General features: G+C 38.2%; 2 protein-coding genes, 1 long non-coding RNA gene and 2 other non-coding genes across 6 annotated transcripts; 4 read left to right on the forward strand and 1 right to left on the reverse strand.

Moving 5' to 3' along the window:
* Positions 1-485: 485 nt before the first annotated feature.
* On the forward strand, positions 486-944 carry LOC147548470 (uncharacterized). The gene has a single exon (XM_086668056.1). It carries the CDS (start codon positions 486-488, stop codon positions 942-944), a length of 459 nt encoding a protein of 152 aa, XP_086524182.1.
* Positions 945-1,160: 216 nt separating this feature from the next.
* Positions 1,161-3,753, forward strand: LOC147548471 (uncharacterized). The gene is made up of 4 exons (XR_015238545.1): positions 1,161-1,321; positions 1,399-1,456; positions 2,121-2,201; positions 3,457-3,753. It is a non-coding gene; the product is annotated as an uncharacterized LOC147548471 (long non-coding RNA).
* Positions 3,754-19,491: 15,738 nt separating this feature from the next.
* Positions 19,492-19,564, reverse strand: TRNAA-AGC (transfer RNA alanine (anticodon AGC)). Its single transcript has one exon. It is a non-coding gene; the product is annotated as a tRNA-Ala (tRNA).
* Positions 19,565-19,701: 137 nt separating this feature from the next.
* On the forward strand, positions 19,702-26,988 carry HCF136 (photosystem II stability/assembly factor, chloroplast (HCF136)). 2 transcript variants are annotated; one of them, XM_086671709.1, is made up of 10 exons: positions 19,702-20,147; positions 20,882-21,117; positions 22,091-22,221; positions 23,695-23,827; positions 24,075-24,197; positions 24,900-24,974; positions 25,704-25,819; positions 26,278-26,350; positions 26,535-26,577; positions 26,722-26,808. In XM_086671709.1, the coding sequence occupies exons 1-8, from the start codon at positions 19,769-19,771 to the stop codon at positions 26,342-26,344; spliced, it is 1,260 nt and encodes a 419-aa protein (XP_086527835.1). In that variant the 5' UTR covers positions 19,702-19,768; the 3' UTR covers positions 26,345-26,350; positions 26,535-26,577; positions 26,722-26,808. The 2 variants fall into 2 exon arrangements, with proteins under 2 accessions (XP_086527835.1, XP_086527834.1); XM_086671708.1 differs by lacking the exon at positions 26,535-26,577 and having other exon boundaries at positions 26,722-26,988.
* A 488-nt stretch (positions 26,989-27,476) lies between these two features.
* On the forward strand, positions 27,477-27,549 carry TRNAR-UCU (transfer RNA arginine (anticodon UCU)). The gene has a single exon. It is a non-coding gene; the product is annotated as a tRNA-Arg (tRNA).
* Positions 27,550-27,805: the final 256 nt, after the last annotated feature.

Consider the following 27,805-nt stretch of genomic DNA (forward strand, 5'->3'; position numbering starts at 1 on the left):
TGGTGGCTTGTACTTAGGTAACATCATCAGACTGCATGGAGTACCGACATCAATAGTTTCGGACCGTGATCCTCGATTTACATCAAGATTGTGGGAGGTTTTTCAGTTAGCTCTAGGATCGAAATTGTATATAAGTACAAGTTTTCATTCTCAGACAGATGGACAGTAAGAAAGGACCATTCAGATCCTTGAAGACAGGCTTCAAGCATGTGTGTTTAGGTTTTGGAGGCTCTTGGGCGGATCATTTATTCTTAGCAGTTTTTTCTATAATAACGGTAAAGAGGCACTATTGGTGTGGCAGCCTTAGAAGCTTTATACGGGCGACCCTGTAGATCCCCTGTATGCTGGACATAAGTATTTTGGGACCAGACTTGATTCACGAGACAGTTGGTAAGGCGAAGTTAATCAAGGACAGAATGTGGCTAGCCAGAGTAGACCAAATTGTGATGCCAACAAATGACGACGAACGTTACAATTTGATGTGAATGGCATGTTTATCTAAAGGTGTCACTAATGAACAAAGTAAAGAGATTTGGACTTCAGGGTTAGCTAGCGTCGAGATTCGTTGTCCTTTTGCTATTTTGGAAAGGGTTGGGGCAGTGGCGTATCGGATAGCGTTGCCGCCTGAGTTAGAGAAAGCTCACAATGTATTTCATGTCTCGCAATTAAGGAAATATCAACCAGACCCATCTAATGTGATTAATTGGGACGAGTTAGAAATTGATGAAGACGCCACCTATGAAGTCCATCGAATCAAGATTGAAGACAGACAATTAAAGGTGTTAAGAAACAAAGAAATCCCTTTGGTGAGGGTCCTATGGAGACACAATAACATCGAGGAATCAACATGGGAGAAAGAAGCCGAAATGCGAGAACATCGTCCTCAACTCTTCACAAGTCAAGGTATGCTTGTAGTCAAATTTCGAGGACGAAATTTCTTTTAAGGGGGGAAGATTGTAACATCCCAAGCTTTCATATAATAGGAACGGAATAATGAGGTTTGATGAAGGACTATTAAGGAAATTGGGACGGGTTATAATAGGACTAAACTTGCACTCAGGCCAAGTTAAGCGAAGGGACTAAATGTGCAATCAGGAGAACTACAGGGACTAAAGTGTAAAATCGGTTGTTTTGAGGAGAAAATCATAACCGAGTTCCTTCTTCTTCCAGCCGAGTCCATGAGTAGTGCTGGGGTTTCGTGGGTCAAGAGAAAAATCGATGAAAGAGAGGAAATTGGTAGAGATTCAAAGGGGAAAACTTGTTTTGTTGAATTTAAGTTTCATGAAGTGATCTAAGCATGGCTTTTGTGGAATTTTGATAAGTAAAATCCTATTTCTCTCTAGACAGAATTTCAGCTATGTTTGATTTTAATGGAGTCTTTTTACTTCGAATTTGTAGGAGATTGGGTGGAATAGATGAAATTATGAAGAAGCAACTCAACACCATCTAAATCAAGGTAATATTCATGTTTGATTAGCTTATTTAAATTCTAGGGTTTGGGGTTTATGGAATTTAGAGATTTCCCTAATTCATGTAGTTCTAGGGTTTATATGGTTGGGAATTAAGCAATTTTGGTATAAAAGCAACTTTAGAGAGATTATGTGATATAGTTTATCGATCGAACGACGACTTGAGGGACTGAATACCGCCTACTGTCCGAGCCATTCTGGGATTGATATATTGCTCGTACGAACTTTCCTAAAACACGAAAGTCATAGCTTAGGTTGCTAGCTTTTCGAAAAGGTATGGTACAAGTTATTTCGATCTCGGACAAGAGAGTTACGACTGTTATAGTGCGCAGCGCGCTGTTAGGAAATAAAGATTCGCTGCTGTTTGTATTTTGCTATTTTGATGACCGTACACTTTAAGTTTGACCGAGATACTAAGTAATGAAATATTAGAAATTGAATTATCTTTCCATCTATTTATGGTATGACCGAAACCGATCAGAGTTAAAATGGGAATGAAGCTAAGACGTGATAGAGTCACTCAGGTTCTTCCGACGTTAATGCGAGTCAAGTCTTATTTGTATTTCTTTTTCTTATGGTTCTTTCGGAGTTATTTGTGTTATGTTAAGATTCTTATTCTTCTCGAAGAATCTAAGGTTTATCTTTATCTAGGGTGTCGGAAGGAAAGCCGAAATGAGTTGGGGGCGAGATACTCGAAGCAAATTGGATGAGGACGGAGTCCTGCATCACTAGGTAGGGGTGATCTCTTGTTTTCTTTTATATTATCATATAGATTCATGCTAGGAGTAGGAGATATGCATGCATCACTATGTTTAGATGGATAGATGATCATGTTGCATGATTTATACCGTTGTTTTCAATGACACTTACGACGTTGACTGTGTCTATTTCGTTAATGGTTACGATAAAGTTTGTATCGTTAATAGTGCTTATCGATTGGCAATTTTGAGGATTTAGACGTTGATTTCAATGGAACTGTTATCGTGAACCTTCCTTATTGATGTGATGGTTTATATATGGAAAATATCTTACGAATGATTTTTAGAGAAATGGTTTTCTAAACGGATTGTAAATCGATGTTTTGAAAACGTAACGATTTCGTATGTTGTATGTGATTGGTGAAGTGCACTGAGAAGAGTCATGAGGGTCTTGGCAGTTGTAGTGCTCCACTCTTTGGCCAGGATTCTCGTTTAGGTTGGACTCTCGGGGCTCAGGGATTTGCTACCCTTGACCGCTCGATTGGATTGTAAGCCTGTTTGTTCTTACCCTCGGGGATCAGGGGCTGTACACCTCTGACCGCCCGACTGGTATGGTGATTGGGATCCCTCTACACGTTATGATATGACTCTTGGTTGTGCCACTTCTGTGTGTGATAAGATAAGTAATGTTTTAAAAAGCCTATCTCAGTCGAGGGAGTAACGGGCGAGTTTCGAATCTGCTGAGATTGTGGGTGAAGGATGTTTTCACAAGAAAAGAGTATTATTTCGACTGTTGACACAATAAATGCTTTTCCAAAACAAGAAGAAATAGTTGCATGCTAGGTACCGATGAGAATATGTTTTTCGTCCCAACACGAATACTGGAGGGGCGACCTGACTATTCGACTTCGGTGAAGCTAAAACGTATCTAGTTAAGCTAGGTGTATATATTTATCACGAGGTTAGCTTTTCAATGACTGTAGAGTCGCCTAGTGGGAGGGGGGTTTACCTACCTAGGGTAAGCCACTTTCTCGAGCTTGGTTAGTGCCGGTATGGAACGGTACTAGCCAAAGTACTATAGAATTCTCTGGGTAACTCCTTGTTAATTGAGAGGCATACCAAGGGTGGGCAGTTAAGTCTGCTATTGTATGCTAGTATTAGGATTGATATATATATATATATACTTATATATGTGCATGGTTTACTTGTGAAAGGGTTTTATCGTAGTTTTGTTTTGGGACTCCTCTATCAGTTTAACTCGTGTCGGTGAGTTACTGACCCCCTACTAGTTCTTAGTGTGCAGGTACTTCTTTTGTAGTTTGATTGTCGTTGTGAGACAGTTGAGGCTCGTGATCCGCAGAGGGCGTGGGGTGGCTTCACAGCTGTCTTATTTGGTTTCTTTTGTTTTCTTCTCATTATATTTTAAGTTATACCTTTATACACTGGACACCATGTATTATAAATATATATGTATCACATAGGTTGTACAGGGATGTATGGTGTTTTTTTCAGGATGAGTTAACCGAGTTCTGGTGGTTCGGCTTGGAACCAGAGTTTTTTAGTTGATTATGTTTCATTTTTGCTTCTGTTGTGTTTGTGTTTGTGTATGCGAATGTATGGTTTGCATAACAGGTTACAGGTACGACCGGTTCGATTTACAGAGGAGGTGCTGCCGGATTTTCGGCTCTTCTGTAGGTTGCCGGGGCGTGGTCTTGTCTATTATGGGACACGGGGCGTCACACGGATAGCAAGTGAAGCTATCAAGTGGACCTCGAAATTGGTTATAACCCTTCAAAAGGGAAATTGAAATGTACGGATCTCTAGAATTGCATAATCAATCTAGTTAAAAGACGATGTTATGAAAGTTTTGATATCATATGAGTTTGCTATTATGATATAGAGATTGTACATCGTTTGTGACTTGTATCGAGTCCGATCATGTGTAACTTATGATTTGTTGTAGCAAGCTTGTAAATGTTTTTTGCTTAAACCTGTGGGTACAGAGTGCCTTATGTTGTGTTGTATTTCTTGTGCTTGTATAATATTTATGTTCTAGCAGTTGCTACACTTGATTGCATATTGTTTGTGATTGTGGTATGTTTGATTTTGAGGACGAAATCCTCTTTTAGGGAGGAAGATTGTAACACCCCTATTTTCTTATTTATATCAAATTAGGTGGAAATAACAAAACTCTAGGTCAATTTAGGTTTGGGCCTAATATGAAGAGTAAGTTAGTGTGGGCTTGAGTATCATAAAATAGAAGTAGGTTAGAAGGAAAAATAGGGTTACTTGAGGTGATTATATAAAAAGAGTGTAGAGCTTTTTTTTGTAGATCTAGAACAATACTTAGAGAGAGAAAGAGAAATGATGTTCTTTGTAGAAGATTTTGATAAACAAATTGAAGAAATCTATGTATTGTTTATGATATAGTTGGTATATCTTCTTAATCTTCAACAAGCCACTCCTTAGTGAAGGAATAATGAGTAAAGAAGAAAAGAGGTAGAGATGGAGTCCTCTAGAGAGAGAAAGAGGCATGATTGTGGTCTTGATGTCATCTAAGATAACAAGAGGTAAATTTCCTATCTCCTAATTATTTTGTAGGCTTTTTACAATTTATTCCATGATAGGTTTAGTATTGTTAATCACATAAGTTCTATAAAGAATGATTGAATGATTCAGATATTAGTTTTATCTTGAATTCCGCAACACATCTATAGAGGATAACATTTTGGTGTAGATTAAAATTAAATCTGGTATTGATTGATGATGAATGTCGGTATGTATCTTATATGGTTGGAAAGGTATGTTTGTCTACTTTCTAGTGGTTCAAACGATGAATTAATTGGAGTTCCGAGTGAAGAGTTATAATAGTTTTCGTAGAGGTGTCAGAACAGTCCCTACTGTATTTTGGTCTAGATTAAAATTAAATCTGGTATTAATTAATAATGAATCTCGGTGTGTATTTTATATTGTTGGAAAGGTATGTTTGTATACTTTCTATTGGTTCAAACGGTGAGTTGATTGGAGTTCCGAGCGAAGAGTTATAGTAGTTTTCGTACGAGGTGGCAGAACAGTCCCTACTGTATTTCAGTCTAGATTAAAATTAAATCTGGTATTGATTGATAATGAATCTCGGTGTGCATCTTGTATGGTTGGAAAGGTCTGTTTATCTACTTTCTAGTGGTTCAAACGGTGCATCAATTGGAGTTCCGAGTGAGGAGTTATAATAGTTTTCGTACTAGGTTTCGAGACAATCTCCAATGAGCGAATTTATTGAGATAATTCACATGGTTTCTATTCTTTAAGCAATGTATTTCTTAGGTAGATGATACCTTATATTGGTGAGTCTATATTTGTTAACTATTATTGTTATTTGTTTGTTTGAGGTTGTGATCCACGTGAGGATCTATTATGAGCATCATCCATTTTGACTTGTCATGTGTTGTTGGCTTGAATGGTTTGGTGAACTTGTTTGTAATTCTTTATTAAAGCCAATGGTTGTGGTGTGATGCTATTATGAGTGTGTGATGTTATTATGGGTGTGTGATGTGATAGAGTTGATGGAGGGTTGTATGAGTTTATGTGGTCGGTCCGGCCCTCTCTACCGGATGCGATCTAGGTATGGAGCTTATGGGGTCGGCGCTAACACAATGAATGACCTTGTGGACCACACTCTCATTCAACTTCTGTTTGTTGTATGATTCTATTATGTGTGTGATGTGATGGAGTTGATAGAGGGTTGTATAAGTTTATGTGGTTGGTTCGGCCCTCTCTACCGGATGCGATCTAGGTATGGAGCGTATGGGGTCGGTGCTAACACAATGGATGACCTTGTGGACCACACTCTCATTCAACTTATGTTTGTTGTATGATGCTATTATGTGTGTGATGTGATGGTATTGGTAGAGGGTTGTATGAGTTTTGGTGGTCGGTTCGACCCTCTCTACCAAATGCGATCGAGGTATGGAGCATATGGGGTCGGCCTAACACAAGGGACGCCTTGTGGACCACACTCTTATACAACGTGGACACCAACTTGTCATCTTACTTTTGGTTGTTTGTATGTGATGGGGTTGGTGGAGGATTGTAAGAGTTTTGTGGTTGGTTCGACCCTCTCTACCGGATGCAACCTAGGTATAGAGCGTATGGGATCGGCGTTAACACAAGGGTAACCTTGTGGACCACACTCTTATACAACGTGGACACCAACTTGCCATATCATTCGACGAGGGTTTGATGATTGTGTCTTTTGGCATAATATTTTGTCGACTAAATTGTCAAGTTTGGGTTCTATAAAGGTGTATCTTGGTTAAAAGTGTGATCTTTTTATATCTATCGAAAAGGAGAAAGATTGTTGTATTATGAGAGTTAGTATTGGATTAGAATGCGAGGACATTGAAAACCTAATAATCAAGAATATAAATTGTTAGTTTCTACATGTATGAGGTAAATCCCGCTGTATTATGTTAGTTGTCACGTTAAATTTCAGATAAAGTCAATCATGAATAAGAATGCAATGTTTCCTTGATTGGGGATTGAGCTTGCCTACCCGAGGCTTAGGTTTGAGGAGATCTACTGCAGTTGGGTTTTAACCCAACTATTTTGTTTTTCAGGTATTGATTGTGCACTTATGGTAGGCGTTGCTCGTGGATCCAGTTTGCAGGTCTCAAATCTTCGATTTCAAGGCGGTTAGCATGAGATTTGGGATTTGGGGCGCTACACTATCCACTTTCTTATTTGTCATAGCCATGGAACGTCTTAGCCGCCTACTTGAAACCAACAATCTCCCTAACCAGTTTGTAGGTTTTCCAATCCCTAACTCCAACCTGAGCATCAAACATCTTATTTGCGGACGACTGCATAATCTTCGGCCAAAATACACTGGATAACATTCACAATCTTAAACAAATCCTAGAGGAATTCAGCGAAGCCTCAGGACAGATGATAAACTATGCAAAATCCACAATCTTCTTCTCCAAAAACTCGCATCCCAAATTCAAAAGAATGATCATCCGCAATCTCAAAGCCCACCAATCTTCCTCCATGGACAAATATCTTAGTACGAACATGTTCATTGATAAAAATAAAAAGCAAGTTTCCTCCTCTCTTCTCACTCAAATCCAAAACAAACTTTCCAAACGGCATTCCAATCTCCTTTCACAAGTTGGACGCTCGGTAGTTATCTCAACTATAGCAGCAGCCGTTCCCCGATACCAAATGTAGTGCTTCGCCATTCCCAAATGCATAAGCACTCGCATTGAGTCCCTACAAAGGACTTTTTTGTGCGTAAAAACCAAAAGTTTTCATACCATCAACTGGTCCTCCATTTGTCGTCCTCGTAAACTTGGAGGACTTGGATTTCGACTCCCTCATCTCGATAACCAGGCTTTCCTCAGCAAGTTGGCTTGGCGCATCATTAAAAATCCACAATCTATTTGGGTTCAACTCCTCAAAAGCCAAATATTTCCCAAGAAACCCCAATCCCAATCTCCCGAAACGTAACCACTCTTGGCCCTGGAAATCTATTAGCAAACATTTCGAGCAGGTAGCCAACTTAGTTTTTTGGGATGTGAACAATGGCACCCAAATTAATATTTGGCATGACTATTGGATTCCGAATCATCCACCCCCGAACCACAACCACAATAATATTAACTTACTTGGGTGGCCCAACTAATTGACAATAACACTTGGAATATGAATTTGATTAACCAATGTTTTAACAGTGATATTACTAATGATATTCTGAGCATAAATTTGTAGGCTAACACAGAGGATACATCTAGATGGACTCTCACAAAATCAGGTAATTAGACGATTAAATCGATGTATAAACAGTTGAGAACTAACAGAGATGAGCAATTCAATGAAACGGCAGACTAGAATTTTATCTGGAATATTTACATTATACCTAGAATTAAACTATTATTATGGAAATGTTGCACGAATAGCCTTCCTGCCATAGATAAAATAGGTAAATTTATCGGAAACTTATTCTCATGCATAAACTGTGCCACTAACGAAACGATTGATCATACCTTGCTTCACTGCCACTATGCTAGAGCTATTTGATTTTATTTTCAGGTTCATACTGAACAGCTAACAACGGCGACACGATGGATGCTCCAATAGAGAGATCTATATGAGGAAATAACAAACTTATAAGCTAAAATCTTATGGTTTATTTGGAAAGCAAGATGTGAAAATTGCTTCTCAGCGCAGATCAAACCCCAATGCAAACAATCACAAAAATCATTGTCACTTCAACTACCCCATTGCAAACACCACAAACGGAGTCCAAAGCGACTAAAGCCCAACCAAAGCAACACCAATGGTGCCCTCCATCGAGACCATTCCATAAGATGAACTTAGATACATCATTCACCTCCATGACGGAACGAGCAGGTATTGGTTTTATAATATATGATGACAAAGCAAAAAAAAAAAGGCCAGCGCTTTGGGGAAAGCTAAATAGTTTTCGGGGTGTGAAATTTTAAAGGGAATATGCAAAATTTTGAAAATTTTCAGGGGAAACATATTTTATGGGGAATATGTTTCAAAATAAAAATAAAAAACTCTCCACCTCACCTCTCTCCTTCATCTCATCTTCTATCTCTGCCACCTCATCATCTTCACCGACGAAGGTCGTCGGCCGGTCAATTTTCCGGCCGGCAACCTTCAAACATTAAAAAAACAAAAAATTCTCTCTCCTCTCTCTCTCTAAAAAAAAAAATTTAAGACCTAGATCTGGTCTGTTCAGACCAGATCTAGGTCTTAAAATTAAAAAAAAAAAAAAAAAAAAAATTTAGAGAGAGAGAGAGGAGAGAGAATTTTTTGTTTTTTTAACGCTTGAAGGTCGCCGGCCGGAAAATTGACCGGCCGACGACCTTCGCCGGTGAAGATGATGAGGTGAGGTGGAGATTTTTTATTTTTCCCCCTAACAATTTACAAAATAAAATTGTCAAACAAAATTGACCAATTTTTTATCAAGTCTTCACACCCCGGAAACTATTTAGCTTTCCTCAAAGCGCTGGCCGAAAAAAATTCCAGCGTTAAAAGACATAGTTCAGGGCAGAATGCAGAAGAATATGAATGCCTAGCCATACGAAATGGAATATTATGGGCTCTCAACTTAAAGATCCTGAATATCGATATTGAAAGCGACAGTCTAAATGCAATTAAACACATTGAGGACTAAGGTGTCGTTATCCAATAGCAATCAGAGAAGCTCATCTAAGAAATACTCAAGCCCAAAAATAACATCAGGGATGTCACATTCTCCTACGCTCCCACACAAAGCAACGCAAAAGCCGACGCACTAGCCAAATGGGGTCGGAATCATCCGCGGAAGAAAATCTGGAACTCCATTCCACCATGTATTTCTAATATTAGTTAACAGTTAATGTTGTAATTTTACTTTTTTAACAAAACAAAAGTAAATAGATGTCAAAAAACAATGTCGGTCGAGTATTTAAGCCTTAGCATCGATGTGGAAAGTGAAAGTTAGTACTGGACAAGTCTCGAAGTGTATGGCTCAGACAGACTTTTACATGTTATAGTTGATAATTTATGTGTCCCAAAGTGACTTAAATGTGGGCCTCAGAACAGTTCTTTTCTCCTTTTTTTTGTTAAGATGTCTCTGTTATATGGTATGTGGTTGCCCATATAATCATTGCCTATGCAAAGGGATGTGGATGCCCATAAGATTATTGGTTTAGCATATGTCTTGGGTGCTTTTAAGGTTACCTTTCTCTTACCAAACAAACATTATGGATGCCCACCATTTTCATATAACCACCTATATGTGGTGTCACTACATGGGAGCTCCATATGCAAAGTGTCATCTTGGTTGTGACAACACATCATGCAAGTGACAACACATGAGGTTATGTGTCACCATTCTACAACTCCATATGCAAAGTGTCATCTTGGTGGTGACAACACACCATGCAAGTGACAACACATAGGGTATGTGTCAACATCCTATTACTTCTCCCACCTTATAAATAGATGTACTTTGTGTATTGTTGATATAAGTTTGTGAGAAATGAGAAAGTGTATGGAAAAGGTTTGGAAAGAATTCTTCTAATATAGTTTGGTTCAATAGCATCTCTTTGTTATAGTATAGCTCATTACCTCTATCTCTTCCCTTCCTTTATTTCCATTAAGTTGCATGCATATATCGATACACATTGAAGCAAATAGATCGACAATTTACAACAGTCTCAGAATTGTTTTTTTTTTTTTTTAGAATGCCTAAGAATTGTTTTTTTTTTTTGTTGAAGTGCCTAAGAATAGTTGAATTGTACAAACTAATAGGCTTCTGATTTCAGTTCGTGTATTATGGACCCTAACTTACGAAGACTACATTTACATAATGCATGGGGTTTATTTTGTAATGTGGGAAAACTAATTGTTGATTGGAGCATGTCATCCAAACTTGTGTGGCAATGCAATTCTACCGCCTACAGACTTGCAGATAGAATGACACTTAAAATATACTCTATTTAGTTGCAAAATGATGGTTATGAGCTTGTTAATGGATCGCGTACATTTCTTTGGAATGGTATTCGACGTTTCTGATGAATTAATTAAGTGTAATTTTGGTTCTCAATGTTTAATTATCCTCCTTTGTGATGTACCCATGATTTGGTGCGGATGACCTTAGTTTCTAAGTGAGAATGGTCAGCAAACTGTAAAAGATATTGTGACATCCATCAGATGCACTCGGAGGGATTGTGTATATTGTGATGTTTTTTCTGCCTGGCTTTCTGTTGAAAGTGAGCAAATTTAGAAAGCGGTCAAATTTGTCTTGCTTCTGCATTTTTCGGTAATTGTAGTAGCACATTGGGTGCGTGTAGTTAGGGTCGGGAAAACTTAAAACCCGGCCCTCACTGACCGGTCCCAGACGACCCGATGCCCGAGAAGAACCTGGCTCGGGCGTACCCGGCCCGAAATATCGGTCGGACATGGGCGGGCTACAGGTAAGACCTCTTACCCTAGTCCGGGCCCATCCCACCCGCCCGTTGGACGCCCGCCACCCGCCTGCCCGTTGGAAGCCTACCACCCGCCCGCCTGAATTACCTACCATACCCGCTCGCTAACCCCATTAACCAGATTTATATGATCCAACGGCTGGGCATCACCAGTCGTTGGATCAAAATATCTTCTTTATAAAAAGAATCAAAACCCACCCCTCTCTTTAGAAAATCCTACTGCCTCCTTAGACAACCATTCTTTCATTTCTTCCATTCCCTCCATCTATACATCATCTTCAGCAACCGATCAGACCACTCCACCGTCCTCCACCATATTTAACTTTAACAACCGATCATTCACTGTTAGACCACTCACTCTTTACCGATTAGACCACTCACTCATTCTTCATCTCTTCCATTCCCTCCATTGTTAGTAATCTTTATTCTAACCGAAGTATATATCTCTAAATCGAGATGGTCGCCAAAAACTTGATAGGCCTAAAAGGTGTCCCTAAAAGGTCTATACCGCAAGTGCACAGTGGTCAAGTAGTAAAACCCGATAAGACCGGGGTCGATCCTCAGAGACTAGTCGAATTTGTTCTGAAACTTAGAGTTAGTAGGGTTTTGTTTTTGTAATTGGTTTTGGTGATAAAAATAATAAAATATTAAAGCAAATAGAGACTAAGAACTAGTCGTCGAAGATATCAAAATGAGAGAAAACTCTAGAGTTCAGATTCCGCCTCGAACTAACATAAATAATTTCATTTTCCTCATAGCATGATTCTCTAACTTTATAACTCAACATTGAGTGAAGTTAGAGAATGTTTTCTATATTGTTAAATTTTTTTTATTTGAAATTTGTCAGCGGGTTGAAGGGACCCTACCCTTTACACAGAAACATTAATCCAATAAAGAAATAAACCAACTATCCAGAAAAGGGAAACAAAAAAATCGAGAACAAGTAAACAAGAAATTCAATGACGCCTAACTCTTATTATACCCTGTTTGTCTTCCCTCACAATCTTTTCTAATTCTTCTGGTAACACATTTGAACTCATTTCCTTATAGCCTGAATCTGGTTTCAGTTTAGAAAGGTAATCGGCCGCTTGATTTATTTCGCGATACACGTGTATAATTGTGCAATCATCCATACTATTCCATATGGTCTGTATCTCTCTGACTAATCTTGTGATCTGCCATGGTGGCTCTCTCTCGGTTTGTGATAAAATAAGAACAGCTAGTGAAGAGTCTGTAGCAATACGAACTTGTCTCTTGCCAAATTTATTTGTTAACTGTAGTCCTAACCGTATCCCCTGCAGTTCGTGTGCTATAATCGAACATCTTTGTGTACGGGAAGCTGCTGCCACAATAACATCACCTCGGTCATTTCTAAGTATGGCGCCATAACCACCTGAATTAGCATCAAAAGCACCATCCGTGTTTATGAGAATGTGACCTTCTGGTGGGCCTGCCCATTTACAAGTCGTAGTTGCCTTCAGATTAAGTGGGATCACCAAATTCCACCTTTCAAGGATCTGTTGGGTCCCATTAATCCCAATGGGCCTATGTTTCCAAGCAACCACCTTTCTCTTAACATCACTAACAACAACCTGCATTAGCTGTTGTTCGGTCTTTGTCTCTTGCCTGAAAACCTGATTGTTTCTTTCTTTCCAGATGTGGTAGAAATAGCCATTAAACACTAGGCTACCAATGCGACCAAGAATAGAGTTTCCATTAAATGTAGTCACACACCAATCTACTTCCTCCAACCAGATACCCGTATGATTTCTACGTATACCAAGTAAACTTAGCAAGTCTGACCAGATTTGAAGAGAAAATGAGCACTGAAAGAAGATGTGTTCATCGGTCTCTCTCGCTCTTAGGCATAGTGGGCAGACCTCATCCACCTCGAGTCCCCATTCACGGAGCTTTGTCTTTGTCTTCAATCCTCGCTTCATAGCCACCCATGTGATAAAAGAGTGCTTTGGTATCCCTTCCTGGCACCAAACAAGCTTTGACCATGAAACCAGATTACCATTCCGCCTTATAGAATTATATGTGTCCCTTACTGTGTATTCACCGGAACTTGTTGTTTTCCAGACCACCGTATCACTCTCCAAACCCCCAACTTCCACTCCAGGTAACACATTAAATACCTCACCAAATGTTAATCGAAACTGTTCAGGAATAATCCACTGACCATCTGTGAGGAAATCAGATACTAGGGCGTCTTCTCTCCAGTTCACATCAAATCGGGTTTTGTTGGCAAAATAGTCCATTAGTGAACCCATGGGATGCCAAATATTCCTCCAGAAATAAGTGTGTGTACCATCATGAATGAGATAATGTACTAAATCTCTAGCCATACCTCTGCAGCCTAGTATCCTTCTCCAACACCAGGAACAACTACTCGGTTCTTTCATAGTCTTGAAATTTTGCTTGCGAATCAAATTCCGCTTCACCCATCGAACCCATATTGTATTTTTGTCGCTAATAATGTCCCGGACATGCCGTAAATTCAGTGCGTAGTTCATGATTTCTATATCGTGTATCCCGAGACCTCCTTCACTCTTTGGTAGGCAGACATCTCGCCAATTTACTGCTGGTCTGTTGCTGCCCTCTTCTAACCCTTTCCATAGGAATCGATTAAAGATTCGGTTGATCTCCTTATAGACTCTTTTTGGAAGTACAAACACAGAAGTCCAGAAAACCAGCATGCTACCTAATACTGCTTTAATGAGGATAAGACGACCTGCATAGGATAGGAACCGTATCTTCCAAGACTTCACACGAACTTGAATTTGATTGATTAACGGTAAACAATCCTTATACGATAAACGAGAAGCCAGTAAAGGAAGGCCGAGGTACCTAATAGGTAAGGTACCGATCTGGAAACCCAAAATAGCTCTAAAAGACTCCACTTGTTCGACTGTCATCCCTGCACAAAATATGGAGCTTTTCCCAACATTCACAGCAAGTCCGGTTCCCTTAAAAAGGGTGTCGACTGCATTCTGTAAGGCTAAAGCTAAACCAACATCTCCCCGCGTAAAGACTATTAAGTAGTCTGCAAAACAGAGATGAGTAACTATCGGGTCTTTGCAACGGGGATGTAGCTTTTTAGATCACCATTTCGCTGTTTTTGGCTAATTAAAATAGAGAAAATTTCCATCACCATGACAAAGAGATAGGGGGATAACGGGCAGCCCTGCCGCAATCCCTTTCTTCCCTCGAAATAACCATGCGAGCCACCATTCACCATAACGGAGAATCTTGGAGTGGAGACACACTCTTCAACCCACCCAATAAATTTATCTGGTAACCCAAACTTCTTCAAGATTTTAAACAAAGAAGACCAGCGAACCGTATGATATGCTTTCTGTAAATCAATCTTCACCGCACATCGATCAACTCCCTGAGATTTGCCGTAATCTCTAACTAGTTCATGCGCCAGCATGATATTATCTTGTATTAACCTACCGGGGACGAATGCCGATTGGTTTTCACTGACTAAAGTGGACACATACTGCTTTAACCTGGTTGCTAAGATCTTCGTGATACATTTATATATCACGTTACAGCACGATATCAGCCTGTAGTCACTTAGCAACAAAGGGTTAGAAGTTTTTGGGATCAATGTAATTAGAATAGAATTTACCTGACGAAGAAGACGTCCTGATCGGAAAAAGCTTTGTATGGCTAGTACGAAATCATCACCCACCACGTCCCATAATGATTTGAAGAACAAGGACGGGAACCCATCCGGCCCAGGCGCTTTATCTGAGCCTATAGAAGCAAGTGCCTCTATTATTTCATCCCGAGATGCCATAGCTTCAAGGGATAATGTTGAATTTGGTCCGAGTATATTCAGGAACTCTAGTTCCGTTAGAACATCATCTTCCTCTGGATGAGGGGAAGCAGTACCAAGCAGTTCTATATAATACTCTACAAATCTGTTTGGAATAGCCTCCAAGTCACTAATTTCAGTACCGTTCTCGTCTTGAATTTTTACAATATTATTGCGAGACCTCCTTTCCTTCACCGAACTATGAAAAAATCGCGTATTCTGATCATCTAACGTGAGCCATTTGACTCGAGATTGTTGCTTCCTTATAGACGTCTCGAATGATAACTTTGATACATACTCTTTGACTGCTATCCTCTCATTTCGTCGTAGGACGGGATCCGAAGGATTTTTGAATAATTGTTTCTGACATTCATGCATAAGAGTGCTGGCCGAATCCACTTGATTTGATAAGTTTGCATACCTCGTTCCCTTCCATTGGATAATCCGGTTTTTAACAGCCTTAAGTTTGGTCACCAATCGATGCATTGGACTGCCAACCGCTCTTATCGACCACGCTGTCACAACCGTATCTATGAAACCTGGGTCATCCAACCAACAATTGTAGAACTTAAATGGGCGTCGACCAATCTGTTTTGTCTCTTTAAGGTTAACCACCATTGGTGAATGATCAGACCAGCCCGGAGGTAAAAACTCGGCCTTAATACCCGGAAAAAGATCAAGCACACTGATGTTCATAAGACATCTATCCAATTTTGAGAGAATATTGCGAGCACCCGCTTGAGAGTTCGTCCAAGTATAGCAATAGCCTGTATATGGGCAATCAAGCAGAAAGGCATTCTGAGTACATAAATAGAAATCTGAATAGTTACTTGGGCGTACCTTATCGCCCCCTACTTTATCGTCTGAGTGAAGAATAGAATTGTTTTTTTATGTTAAATGATGTAAAATAAATCAAAGAATGGTTCATTTGTTTTTCATTTTTTTTGTTATGTTAATTGATTCATGTAGATCTCTGAAATTAATGTGATATTATTTGTGTTATGGATCTTCTTGATTTAAATCAGGGTAAGAAGTTAATGGATCTATTTTTTGTGTTAATGGATCTGTTTAAATCAAGGTAAGAAGATTTTAATGGATCTATTTTGTGAAATTAATGGATCTGTTTAAATCAGGGTAAGAAGATGTTAATGGATATATTTTTTAAATCAGGGTAAGACGTTAATGTGATATTATTTGTGTCATGGATCTATTTTTTTCTTTTGGAAAGATGTTAATGGAGATTAAAGTGTAAGAAGATGTTATAATGAGGGAGTTATATCAAGATGATGATGTTAATAGTATATATTAAGTTTTTATTTTTTATTTTTTATTTTTTTATTCAAATAGCCCGGTGACTCATCCGTCTGAGCCTGTTAGAACCCGATCGGGCTCTTGGGCAAAACTAGGTCGGGGGCACAAAGATACCCAGATTTGTCCGGCCCGATTTGCCCGATAGCCCGATCGGACATTATACTCTCGAACCTGATCCGCCCATACCCGCGAAAGTAAGAGCCCGATCGAACCCGCCGATTCCCACCCCTATGTGTAGTCCTAAATACTTTTCTAGTTTCACGGAATGGGTGCAATATATGAATTTGTGAATATCTTACTATTTGCAGGTTATGGCAATGATGGAATCATGGTTCTTGTGGTGAGCAATGGCGAAGCTTCTGGTAGATGAAATGCTGGAAATGTAGAGGCAAATAGTAGAATTCTGTGCTATTTCACTATCATCTTCGCAATAACATACTCACTTTAATATTGTTTTGAGGGCAAAGGACATGAACTTCTGCAAATGTCGTGGTAATACTTAGAATTCCCAGGAAAACGAATTATGTAACTTGCATTAGTTATTACATTTGTTTACGTGATAAAATCTAAATTTTGAGTCGTCAATTATGTTTCCTTTTATTTTGCATTGATGAGCAGGGATTAAAGGGCCCAGACCCAAACAAGGAAACAAGCAAAAAAGCAAACAAAGAACCAAAAAGAAACAAGGAAACAAGCAAAAAAGCAAACAAAGAACCAAAAAGAAACAAGGAAACAGAAAACAAGACTATACAATCAAGGGCGCTGATTTAATGAGCTCGAGCTCATACCTTGTGGTGTGAGCTCGAACTCCAGACCCTAGATCGTTCAAGATTAGGTCAAATCTCACGGTGCCGGCAAATTGAAGAATGTGACCATTAAAGCAATACAAATGAGCCATTAAATCCCTCTAATTTACACAATTGCCATGACTTGCGTCCACAATGTGGGAACTTCGAAATTAAACCATGGGATTGAGTCATTCAATTCTTCTGGTTTACCAAAACTACCACTAACTTTAATTGTTGATTTCCATCTCATGCACGTTCTCCAATTATGAAATTAAAACTCACCCTTTGAAATTAAATGATTTACAAAATTACCACATACCAATTTCATGCTCACTACTTTGTCATTGAATTGGCCTGGCTAATGGAGAGAAGATATATAAACTTCTGACAGTTTCTCTGGGTAAAAATGTCATTTTGAAAATATATGAAATGAAACAAATTTTTGAAGTATCTAAATATATTAAACTATTTTTATTTTAATTTTTGACTTTCCACATAAAGCTAATACGTAGGGGAGAAAGTAATTAAAGGTGGATTATCTCGTGGAAATGGATTCTTTAGGAATTAAAGCCATGGAAGTATACTTCGTATCAAACTAGTTTAGGGAATCCTTCCACCACCATTTCCCCATTTTTTTTCTTCTTCTCTCTTTCCATCTTCACCTTCATTTATACTTCTTCTCTCTCTTCAATCTTCTCTCTCTTTAATCTTCTCTCTCTCTTCCATCATCTCTTTATTTAATTACTCGAAGAGAACGATCCTCTTCGCTGGAAAACCGATCTAGTGTGGGAAAAATTCTCAAACTAGTTCATACTAGTTTGGGGAATCCCCAACCACTAACTGATTTGGGATTTTCCCAAACCAGTATCATTTCCGATTAAAAAACACCGCTAGAGTACAGATAGGAACAGAGAGAAAGAGATAAAAGAAGAGGAACGAAGAAAGCAAAGCAATGACATTGATAGTGGTAGAAGGCGGAAAAGAAAGATTTTAAAAAATATTAAAGGTTGGCGGTAATCGTTTGCCAGTGACAATTGTCGGAGTGGATAAAAAATAGCAGCGAAGTTGCGGAGAACAAAAAAAATAAACAAATATTTGACTCAAAACTATTTCCATCTCGCAATTATAATAAAATCAGCCTAACTTTGGTCTTATTTATCGGATGGGTTACCTTGTTTTAATTTCACAATTGGAGAATGTGCAGGATATTGAAATCAGTCGTTGATGTCCATGGGAGTTTTGTAAATTAAAGGAATTAGGCTCATTTCCATGGGGTTGAGTTCTACGTTCAGACAGAAGACAACTAAAGTCATGGCAATGTTGTAAATTAGAAGGATTTAATGGCTCATTTGTATTGCTTTTAATGGTCACATTCTCTAATTTGCAGGCACAGTGAGATTTCACGTGATCTGGAAAGATCTAGGGTCAGGAGCTCGAGCTCACACCACTCGGTATGAGCTCGAGCTCACACCACTCGGTATGAGCTCGAGCTCAATGAATCAGCCCTCTACAATCAATTCCAAAATTTCCTTAATCTCACCCTACCCCTGCCGTCATCCAAAGTGATCCTGCTCAGATCCAAAGTGTTTCCTTTCTTAGACATTTTTTGTAGTTTGTAGTATTGTAGTTTTGTAGTTTGAATTTTTTTTTATTGGTGTTTCAATGGAGAAAATCATGGAAAGTGAAACAACCTCCACATCCGTATTTTGATCCAAATAAAACTATAAATATGGAAGAATCACCCATCAAAAATGTATAGATATATCCTATGGATCTTCATTTTAAGTTCTTCTTTCAATGAAACTGTTATTATGCTTCAAAAGCGAAAAACTTCATAAAGGCAACCTATCGGAAGTACCAGTCGGACAAATAGCATTATAGATCGACACGAAGCTACTAATGTGTAATGGAACATACCGGTTCTATCTTACCGGTGAAAAATTTATCATAATTATCTTCAAATGTTGTTCTATGATACTTACTGTGTAGGACTGTATGCCTTATGTTACACATCGGTTTTATTTTTCGGACAATTTGAGTATAATAACGGTTTCATCTTATGGATGGAATTTGTCAAAATTCTCTTCAAATGTTCCTCTCTGCCATCGATTTCATCTTTCCGATAGTTTAAGTATGTAATTGGTTTCATCTTACCGATGGAAACTATTCAAGACACTAGACCAAAATGTAAGTTGTATATGACAAGTGAATGTGTTAATGTAAAAATGAGTATAAGTAGTGAGTATGAATAATTGTGGTTCAACAAAAAAAAAAAAGAATAATTGTGGGTGTATGGGGTACAAATAGGCTGTTATACTGCTTACTCCAATTAAAAAAAAAAAGGACAGGAGGGCAAAATCATAAGAATCAAATATGACAAAACGGAAAAATTTCCTCTAAAATTGGAGATGCGGGGTATCGATCCCCGTACCTCTCGCATGCTAAGCGAGCGCTCTACCATCTGAGCTACATCCCCTACTATGTTACTGAGTCGTACAAAACCCTAAAAATCAGGTCTAGTGAAAGAAAGGTCTAGTTATCCACTCAGAATTTGAGAAGCTTCAAATCACCCGCGAAGCCCAACAAGAAAAAAAAACTCTCTCACTAGCTTGTTCGGATAAGAGAGAGAGAGAGAGAGAGAGAGAAGTTAGTGAGAGAAAGAGAGAATCAGACAACAACAATGGCGACTCTTCAACTATCCGATTCAAATCCAATAATTTTACTACTCAAACCTTCTTGGAATAACAACAACAGTTCTACTCTCTTCAACACTCACAGTACTAGTAGCAATAGTCTTCGTCGTCATTACCAAACTTCTTCTCAAGTCCGTTTTGTTCCTAAAGCTTCTTCTTCTTCTTCTTCTAGTTCTCCTTTGAATCGAAGACAATTCATTGCTGAAACAGCTGCAGTTTCAATTGCTTTATCTCCTTTCATCGGATTTCAAGAACCAGCTAAATCAGAAGAAACTCCTCTTTCTGAATGGGAAAGAGTTTTTCTTCCTATTGATCCTGGTGTTGTTCTTCTTGATATCGCTTTTGTACCTGATGATTTGAATCACGGTACCACTTTCCTTTTTAGATCTACTATTTCTTTTCTTGTTTCAAAATTTGCAAGTTTCTTTTTCTGAACCGCATTTTACTATCTAACAATTCATTCTTTTAGAACAACAAGTAAATTGAACTCTATTTGAGCCAGAGATTTAGACAAGTCACTTGTTTTGAACTGTTTGGGCACATAAATTTAGAGTGTTTATGAAGTGTGGAGTGGTATCTAGAACCCACTAGGGTTGAAATTGGAGTTTTATGTTAATGTAGTCCACATAATTAGATTTGGCTAATTATGTGACTGTAGTTTGGTGCCTCTATCTCTAAGAATTTGAGATTTACAACCAAGGCAGTGTGTTCAATAAATGGGTGGTCTAACCCAAGGAATGATATTTCGTTTCCATGGAAATTTCGGTAGACATAGAGATGGAAATATTTCGGTCATTTCGACCGAAATATTTCGAAATTTATTTCCTTGACGAGGCATTGTTAAGAGAAACTTAGTTAAATTTCGGTTTTGATGGAAATTTCGGTACACATAAAAATGGGAATGTTTCAGTCATTTCGGCCGAAATGTTTCGAAATTTAGTTCTTTGGTCTAACCTCGCATGACCTTGTATAGCTATTTGGTGCGTCGTGCTGCCTAGCTCTAACTCTTATAGCATGTAGTATTTTGGGGCTCGTTTGAGTTGTTTTTCGTCGGTTCTACTATGTTCTTAAACTTTTGCTTCATTTTTTTTGTGAATTAGGTTTCCTCTTGGGGACTAGGCAAACTCTTTTAGAGACTAAAGATGGTGGGAACACTTGGGCTCCACGTTCGATAGCTTCAGCTGAAGATGAAGATTTCAACTACAGATTCAATGCCATTAGTTTCAGAGGTAAAGAAGGTTGGATTGTTGGAAAACCTGCAATTTTGTTGTACACTTCGGATGCTGGAGAAAATTGGAAGCGGATACCGTTAAGTGCTCAACTCCCTGGAGATATGGTAATGGAGCTTTTTCTTGATTAATTGTGTGGGTTCGATGCATTTGAGAATCCATGTGTTTACGATATCATTGTTGAGCTAATCCCAACTTCATTCGTTTCATTTCTTTTTGAGGTAGTTATCATTTCATCATTCTCCAATCAAGAATGTAACAAACATCACAATATTGTCACAAGAAGCTTAACATTTTTGTACGAGAGCCGGAACACGGTGTATCTACTGCAAGTTATGGTTGGATATTGTAGCATAATACACGACAACTTATTCGAAATGTTTCGTGTCTTTTGCTCATTTGGTTCGTAATCCAAAAACATTGTTTGTTTCGAGAAGCTAATTTACAACTAAACTAATCTACAGTTTGTCTCATCCTTTGTAACTTTACTATACAATTGTACATGATATCATGTGAAAATATAAAAGCCGCTCTCTTCTCCCAGAACTTGAGTTGTTTTCCTGGATTATCCCTACAAATATACGAAGAGATACCACTTAAACATGTGCATGGAAGATGTATTTCTTCTTGTATTTATTTTCGCAAAATAAGTTTCGGATCAAGAACCAAATCAGCTCTTAATTTTCTGAAGAAAACTAAACTTTATGATGGTTAAGCAGCATATTCCATATACTATGTTAATATTTCATAGAGCTTGAATTTCTGAAGTGCCACCTCTGTTTATTAGATTATGAACTTGCTTAGTACTGTTGGACTTGAAGTGGAAACGATCTGTAGAATTCAAATAAGCATTGAATTTGGTGTCACCCATTTGGGAACAAGTCCCTCTCCTAGATTGCTTTTGAACTAAAATATGCTGCAGGAGGATTTTCGTAAATTCAGCTATCAACATGTGAATAAGATTTTTTTTATTAATATCATTTGTCTACAGTTCATAGTTTTGTTTCTTTGCGAGTGGTGAGGTTCTCCGTGATAATAATTTTTTTTAGAAGCCACCCTTATATTTCAATGAATATGTAGGTTTACATAAAAGCCACCGGTGATGAAAGCGCGGAGATGGTCACTGATGAAGGTGCTATATATGTTACATCAAACAAAGGGTACAACTGGAAGGCTGCTGTCCAAGAGACTGTTTCAGCTACTCTTAATAGGTAAGGTTTTACTGGAATAGTTATACTTCACATAATCATTCTTTGAAACAAGACTAGAGTAAAGTGCATTACGCACTGCTGGAAAACGGAAGTTGTACTCTGGCTTTTGTTCGAGGAAAGTTAAGAATTGCTAGCTTATAGGGTGATAACTAATATTTGGGAAAAGAACAAAACGGAAAACCTGACACCATTTAGGCCCAGATTTTGTAACACGATCGAGCCGCTTTTGCTTGCTTTCTAAATCAATTTCTTATGTTGTATGTGACAAGTATGTCCTCCATATTTAATAAAACTATCTTGATCTAATTACAATAATGTTCCCCACATATCCCATTCTCTATTCGCTCCATTAGAGTTTTGCTTTGGAGCTCATATTTTGCGCATGAGATTCGATTTTATATTTGAGGATTGGCAATGTCAAATAGTTTCATCTCCAATCTCATGGGATTCCAGATACTTGAAAATTCAAGTGCCATATCTGACACCAGCAAAAACCATCTGTGCAAAGAGTTTTGGGAGATGTTATTTTACTAAGAAAAACTTATTTAGATTTTGGCTTTATTGATGTAGCTTCCTTTGTTAACCACTTATTTCATACCGGATCTTACTGATTTTACCCTTGGTAAACTAAGCATTTCTTAAGTACAAATAGCATCTTTGAATCTATCTACTGTTTTTACTTTATTTTTAATATTAGTGAAGCACCTGGACTAAGGAAAGACATTTTTAGTAATGAATGGAGTCACTTTAAGCAGACAACAGATGCAGAAATCTAAACTTGCATATGAAGAAAAATTGAGATTAAGAAGATCATTGTTGAAATGCTAATTTTAATGAAAGAAGAGAAGACTTCAGCGAAAATACTAACTTTTGTTTCGTAGTGCTCTGTGAGGAAACAAAATTTACCAAACATGAAACTGGTTGTTTTCAAGGAGTGAGAGCACATCTTTACTAGCTGCACGAAACAAATAAAATGGTGCACAATAATTCTTAATAAGATCCCAATAAATTTACTAGAAAAGCTTTAAGCTAAACAAACGTGGACTTGCCCTCTTCGACCAACGTGTCAGATTTTTTATGTCGACTATGGTAACAGAAAGCTCCTGAGTGCTTATTCGCCTACAGGCCCTTATGCCTTTATATGTACTGTTTACTTCATTCCAATTATTTGACCTTCACTATCAAGTAGTTCTAAACAGAATGGAGTACCACTACTTGTTCCATGAAACTAGGATACCGATATGAATGTCACTGTCCGGTCCAGGCGTCCAGCTATGCGAATAATATCATTATTACAATGTAATAGTTTTGGTATTGCTCAGAAGCTAGCTCGCCGGTATGTGTATCCTGTGCATAGTAGATCCACTGTAATGTATTGGTTCGTGTTTCCTTTTCTTAAGTGTAACTTTTGTAAACGTCTTGCTTTTGAAATTTGAACATCTGAAAAATGAACTGCTTTTGTTGCCTTTACAGAACAGTTTCTAGTGGGATTAGTGGTGCAAGTTATTATACAGGAACCTTTAATACAGTAAACCGCTCTCCTGATGGAAGCTATGTTGCTGTCTCAAGCCGTGGTAACTTCTTCTTGACTTGGGAGCCTGGGCAGGTCAGTTTCTGTATGTTTAATACTACTTTTTTCCGCCTAAACAGAACATAAAAATTTGAAGTATTTGTGATGTATCCTGGCATCTCAATCTGCCAAATCACTTGTTAATATTTTCTAATGTTTTTACAATAAGAAGAATTTCTACAGAGCTTAGAATGGACCTATGGCCTATCTAAGTTGCCTCTTTTGGGGAGGTCTGTGAAACCATGTCGAACAAAAAATTCTTATGTTTGTTCATGTTTTGCAGCCATACTGGCAGCCACATAATAGGTCAGTCGCAAGGAGGATTCAGAACATGGGATGGAGAGCTGATGGTGGTCTTTGGCTTCTTGCACGTGGTGGTGGACTTTATCTCAGCAAAGGGACAGGGGTATTACTTCGTCTTATTATCTATGTCATCATCTATTGGTCAATGGTCGTTTCCATATCCACGAAGAAGTTGGTCTTGTTGAAGTAAAAGTTAAAGGGTAGGCAAATAGCTAACCCTGCATGGCCATAGCTCATTCATTCTTTTACCATTAAACTACATAACCGTAAACTGGGAATGTGGTACTGCTTGCTGTGTAGATGAGCATTTCTCTAGCTGGAAACGGTTCATCTTGAAAGAAACTTGTTTTTCCTTGCCTTCGTTGAGGAGGCAGCTCACTTTTATAATTGAAAGATACAATTGTATCGTAAACATAAAGACAACGAATCTATACAACAGGGAAATACTATTTACACTTGGTAATATATATTAGATATGGTCGAAGAGAAAATTTAGGAAAGAGTTCAAATTTGAATTTGAATTCTCCTCCATATGGTGATTTTTATCAGTGTTGAGAACCAACAATGGACTATCGGTTTCTTGTTTAGCTATGGAGGATTTTGCTAATAATTATTCAGAGAGCACAGCAGATCTAATTCTTGTTAGGTCTTGTTTGCCTACATGAGTTAGAAACTAGTATACTCTTCTGGAAATTCGTTAGTTCTGAATGGATGAAGTCTTCACTATTACTGATAATTTACATAGAGGATATTTCTCCCTCGTGCTTTTTTTTTCATTACAGCAGTGGCTCTTCAATTTTTGCAGATAACAGAGGAATTTGTAGAAGTTCCAGTACAAAGTCGTGGTTTTGGTATTCTGGATGTTGGGTTTCGCTCAAAGGTAACAACATCTCAAGTCTCAACGACATGTTTGTATGAGGCTAAATCTCAACTTCAATCAATTTAAACCCGATGCTTTAAAATGTCATTTTAACGGTATTAGTTGGCTGTCCTCAAGTGAAAAACATTAAGATGCAATGACTAAAGTAACAGAAACAGTGTTTACTGTCCAGTGATATTGTTATTAGTTTTCTTATAAAATAAAACACTAACAATAGATGTTATGACGGATGTGTAGCATAAAACAGATCGAACCGAGCCTGTTACCTTTGGAAATGCCGTACTTAGAACACTGTTTTAGACATACTTCGAAAGCTAGTTGAAGTAGTTACCTTTTCCTATTATTGAAGTTCTGTTTTGGAAATTTTCAAGAATTCATGCTCGTCAAAGTTATCTATATCTCCAGCAACTCTGGTTCACGCGTCTTCAAACCACTCCTAATAGCTACTTCAGCATCCTTTTGCTCCTCCTCCTTGATCTTAGCTGCATATAAACCAAACCGTCTCAATCAAGCTTCTCTTGCTTCATCAACATTCCACAAAAAAAAAATATTCTACGTGTCTTTCTTGGCCTCTCTCTTTTAACCCATCTTTTGCTATAATTACTGGAGTCAATGTGGTACCTGAGGTCCTCCTGGTTTGAATTACAATCTGTAGCCTCGAGAAAAGAGAAGTGTGCATTTTTCTGCCTCCTCGGCTCCTTTAATGATATAAATACTTAATGGTGTCAGGATGAAGCTTGGGCAGCGGGAGGCAGTGGGGTGCTGTTGAGAACCAACAATGGTGGCAGGACGTGGATCCGAGACAAGGCAGCAGATAATATTGCAGCAAATCTCTATTCTGTAAAGTGAGTTTACTCCTCCGCTTTATACTACCTTGTCAGTTGGTCTTTTCGATCAGATATATAATGTTTTAGAAAACATCAAATAATTTAGTATAGCTTGAGAAAAAGGTACTTTGAGGTATAGGGAAATAAAAGATAAAAAGAATACTATGATCTTTTATAACTCTGAGTTCTCCAAGTATAGACCAGTTGTGCCTGCATGAGCTTTTCGAAGACTGTTCCTCTTGCGATGTTTTTGGCGGCAAATTTAGCGCTTGGGTTCATTTCATGAAATATAAAACGGATAATAGGCAATGGGTGTTGGAAAACTCAGTTGAACATGCATATATTTATGTCACTCAACCGCGCTTGCGTCTACGAGTGAAACAATTAGTTTCCTTACCTGAGAGCTCAGTGTTGCGGATAACAAAACATTTGAAATTGAAAAATTCAGAAGATATATTTCTTTCTGTCTCATGCAGGTTTATCAATGATAACAAGGGATTTGTGCTAGGAAATGATGGTGTTTTGCTTCGGTACCTAGGATGACCTCATGTAAGCATGTCTTTTTCTCTCAAATTCTCTCGTTCTCTTTTAAGTACATCTATGCACCTCATAAATTGTTGTGAGATTCCTCGTGTCAATGTTTTAGATATGAAGATCTACATTTATCAAGTCGAAATCATCCAATTCAGACCCTTATTAGTCAGTCTAAGCAAGTTATGTCAGTTTGGTTCAGGGTAATATGCTATAAAAGTACCCAGTTCCAATACTGAAATACGGTAGGTCAAGAACTTGGGATACATCATGAAGTTCATGGAGAATTTATTCTTAAAATTAGGTGAACGGGCGGGTGATTCGCCTCAGCTGCTGAACTTTCAGTAACTTTCAGCCGTAAACTTACAGATGTTACTTTTCATTTACAGGTTTGTAGGTGATTTTTGTGCTGTCAATTTGCAATCCTGCTCCAGCTGGCCAATTCAGTTCCAAAAGACAAACATAGAGTTCCACGTAGAAATGTATTTTGAGTTGTAACTATGCATATTTTCCCTCCTCTGTGATATAAAAAGACCAAACTATTATTTCATTTGAAGGAAGTACTATATATTGAGAAAGTTGTATGGGATCTATACTCTCATATGCAAAGAACAATTTGGGATCGAGAAGTATATATCTATAGTAATAATTAAGTGTACTTGTGTTCAGTAAAGACGGCTGAAGAATAAAGATTCCACGCTCCGTTGAGCCATATTCTTCCTAATTTGATTCGAAGATTTGAATATAATCATGTGTAAACCTGTGGTAGTTTGCCCCCCCCCCCCCCCCCTGCCTGTGAGCGTGTGGTGGAGGGTGTGAGTCGCCTGCTCGTACCGCGCCGCACTACCCAGGTCCGTCTCCCTATTAGCTGTAATGTTTTTTGAAGTTTTGACCGAACTCCACTAACCTAATTAATATTACATATCATAATGTTTCTCTCGTCGAACTCCTGAGCTTTAAGCAACATTCTCCAACTTTTGTGCCACACAACCTCGAATATAGATCCTTTGATTGCTATTTATTCTCTATCCATCTACTTTTTAATCCTTAGATTGATCATAGTAACTCTTTGAGATCTATAAATACGAGGACCCAGATGCTTCTATAGTATATAATACTAGTCGTTAAAGAACTTCCAACAAGAGCACCCGTGGCCTAATGGATAAGGCGTCTGACTTCTAATCAGGCGATTGTGGGTTCGAGTCCCACCGGGTGTGGCGACTTCTTTTTTCTTTTTTTGCTTTTCACTTTTCATTTCATTCGGGTGGCCGGTTCCTGGTTCGGGGGAAGTTCACTGAGGCTAATGGCCCAACGCCTCTAACCCCCATTATCTACTTGGCAACAATGTCTAACACAAAAAACAGATTAGAAGTTTAAAAGAAAATACTAATCGGATTCACAGAGGTCTAAGGTTCGATCTAATAGAAGTGCAAATTCAAGATTTATTGAATTTTGGTATAAAAAAGTATAGGT

This window comes from Eschscholzia californica, unplaced genomic scaffold, assembly GCF_041429995.1.
Source record: "Eschscholzia californica isolate CP2 unplaced genomic scaffold, dmEscCali1.0.p SCAF_3, whole genome shotgun sequence".
Classification (NCBI taxonomy): Eukaryota; Viridiplantae; Streptophyta; class Magnoliopsida; order Ranunculales; family Papaveraceae; genus Eschscholzia; species Eschscholzia californica.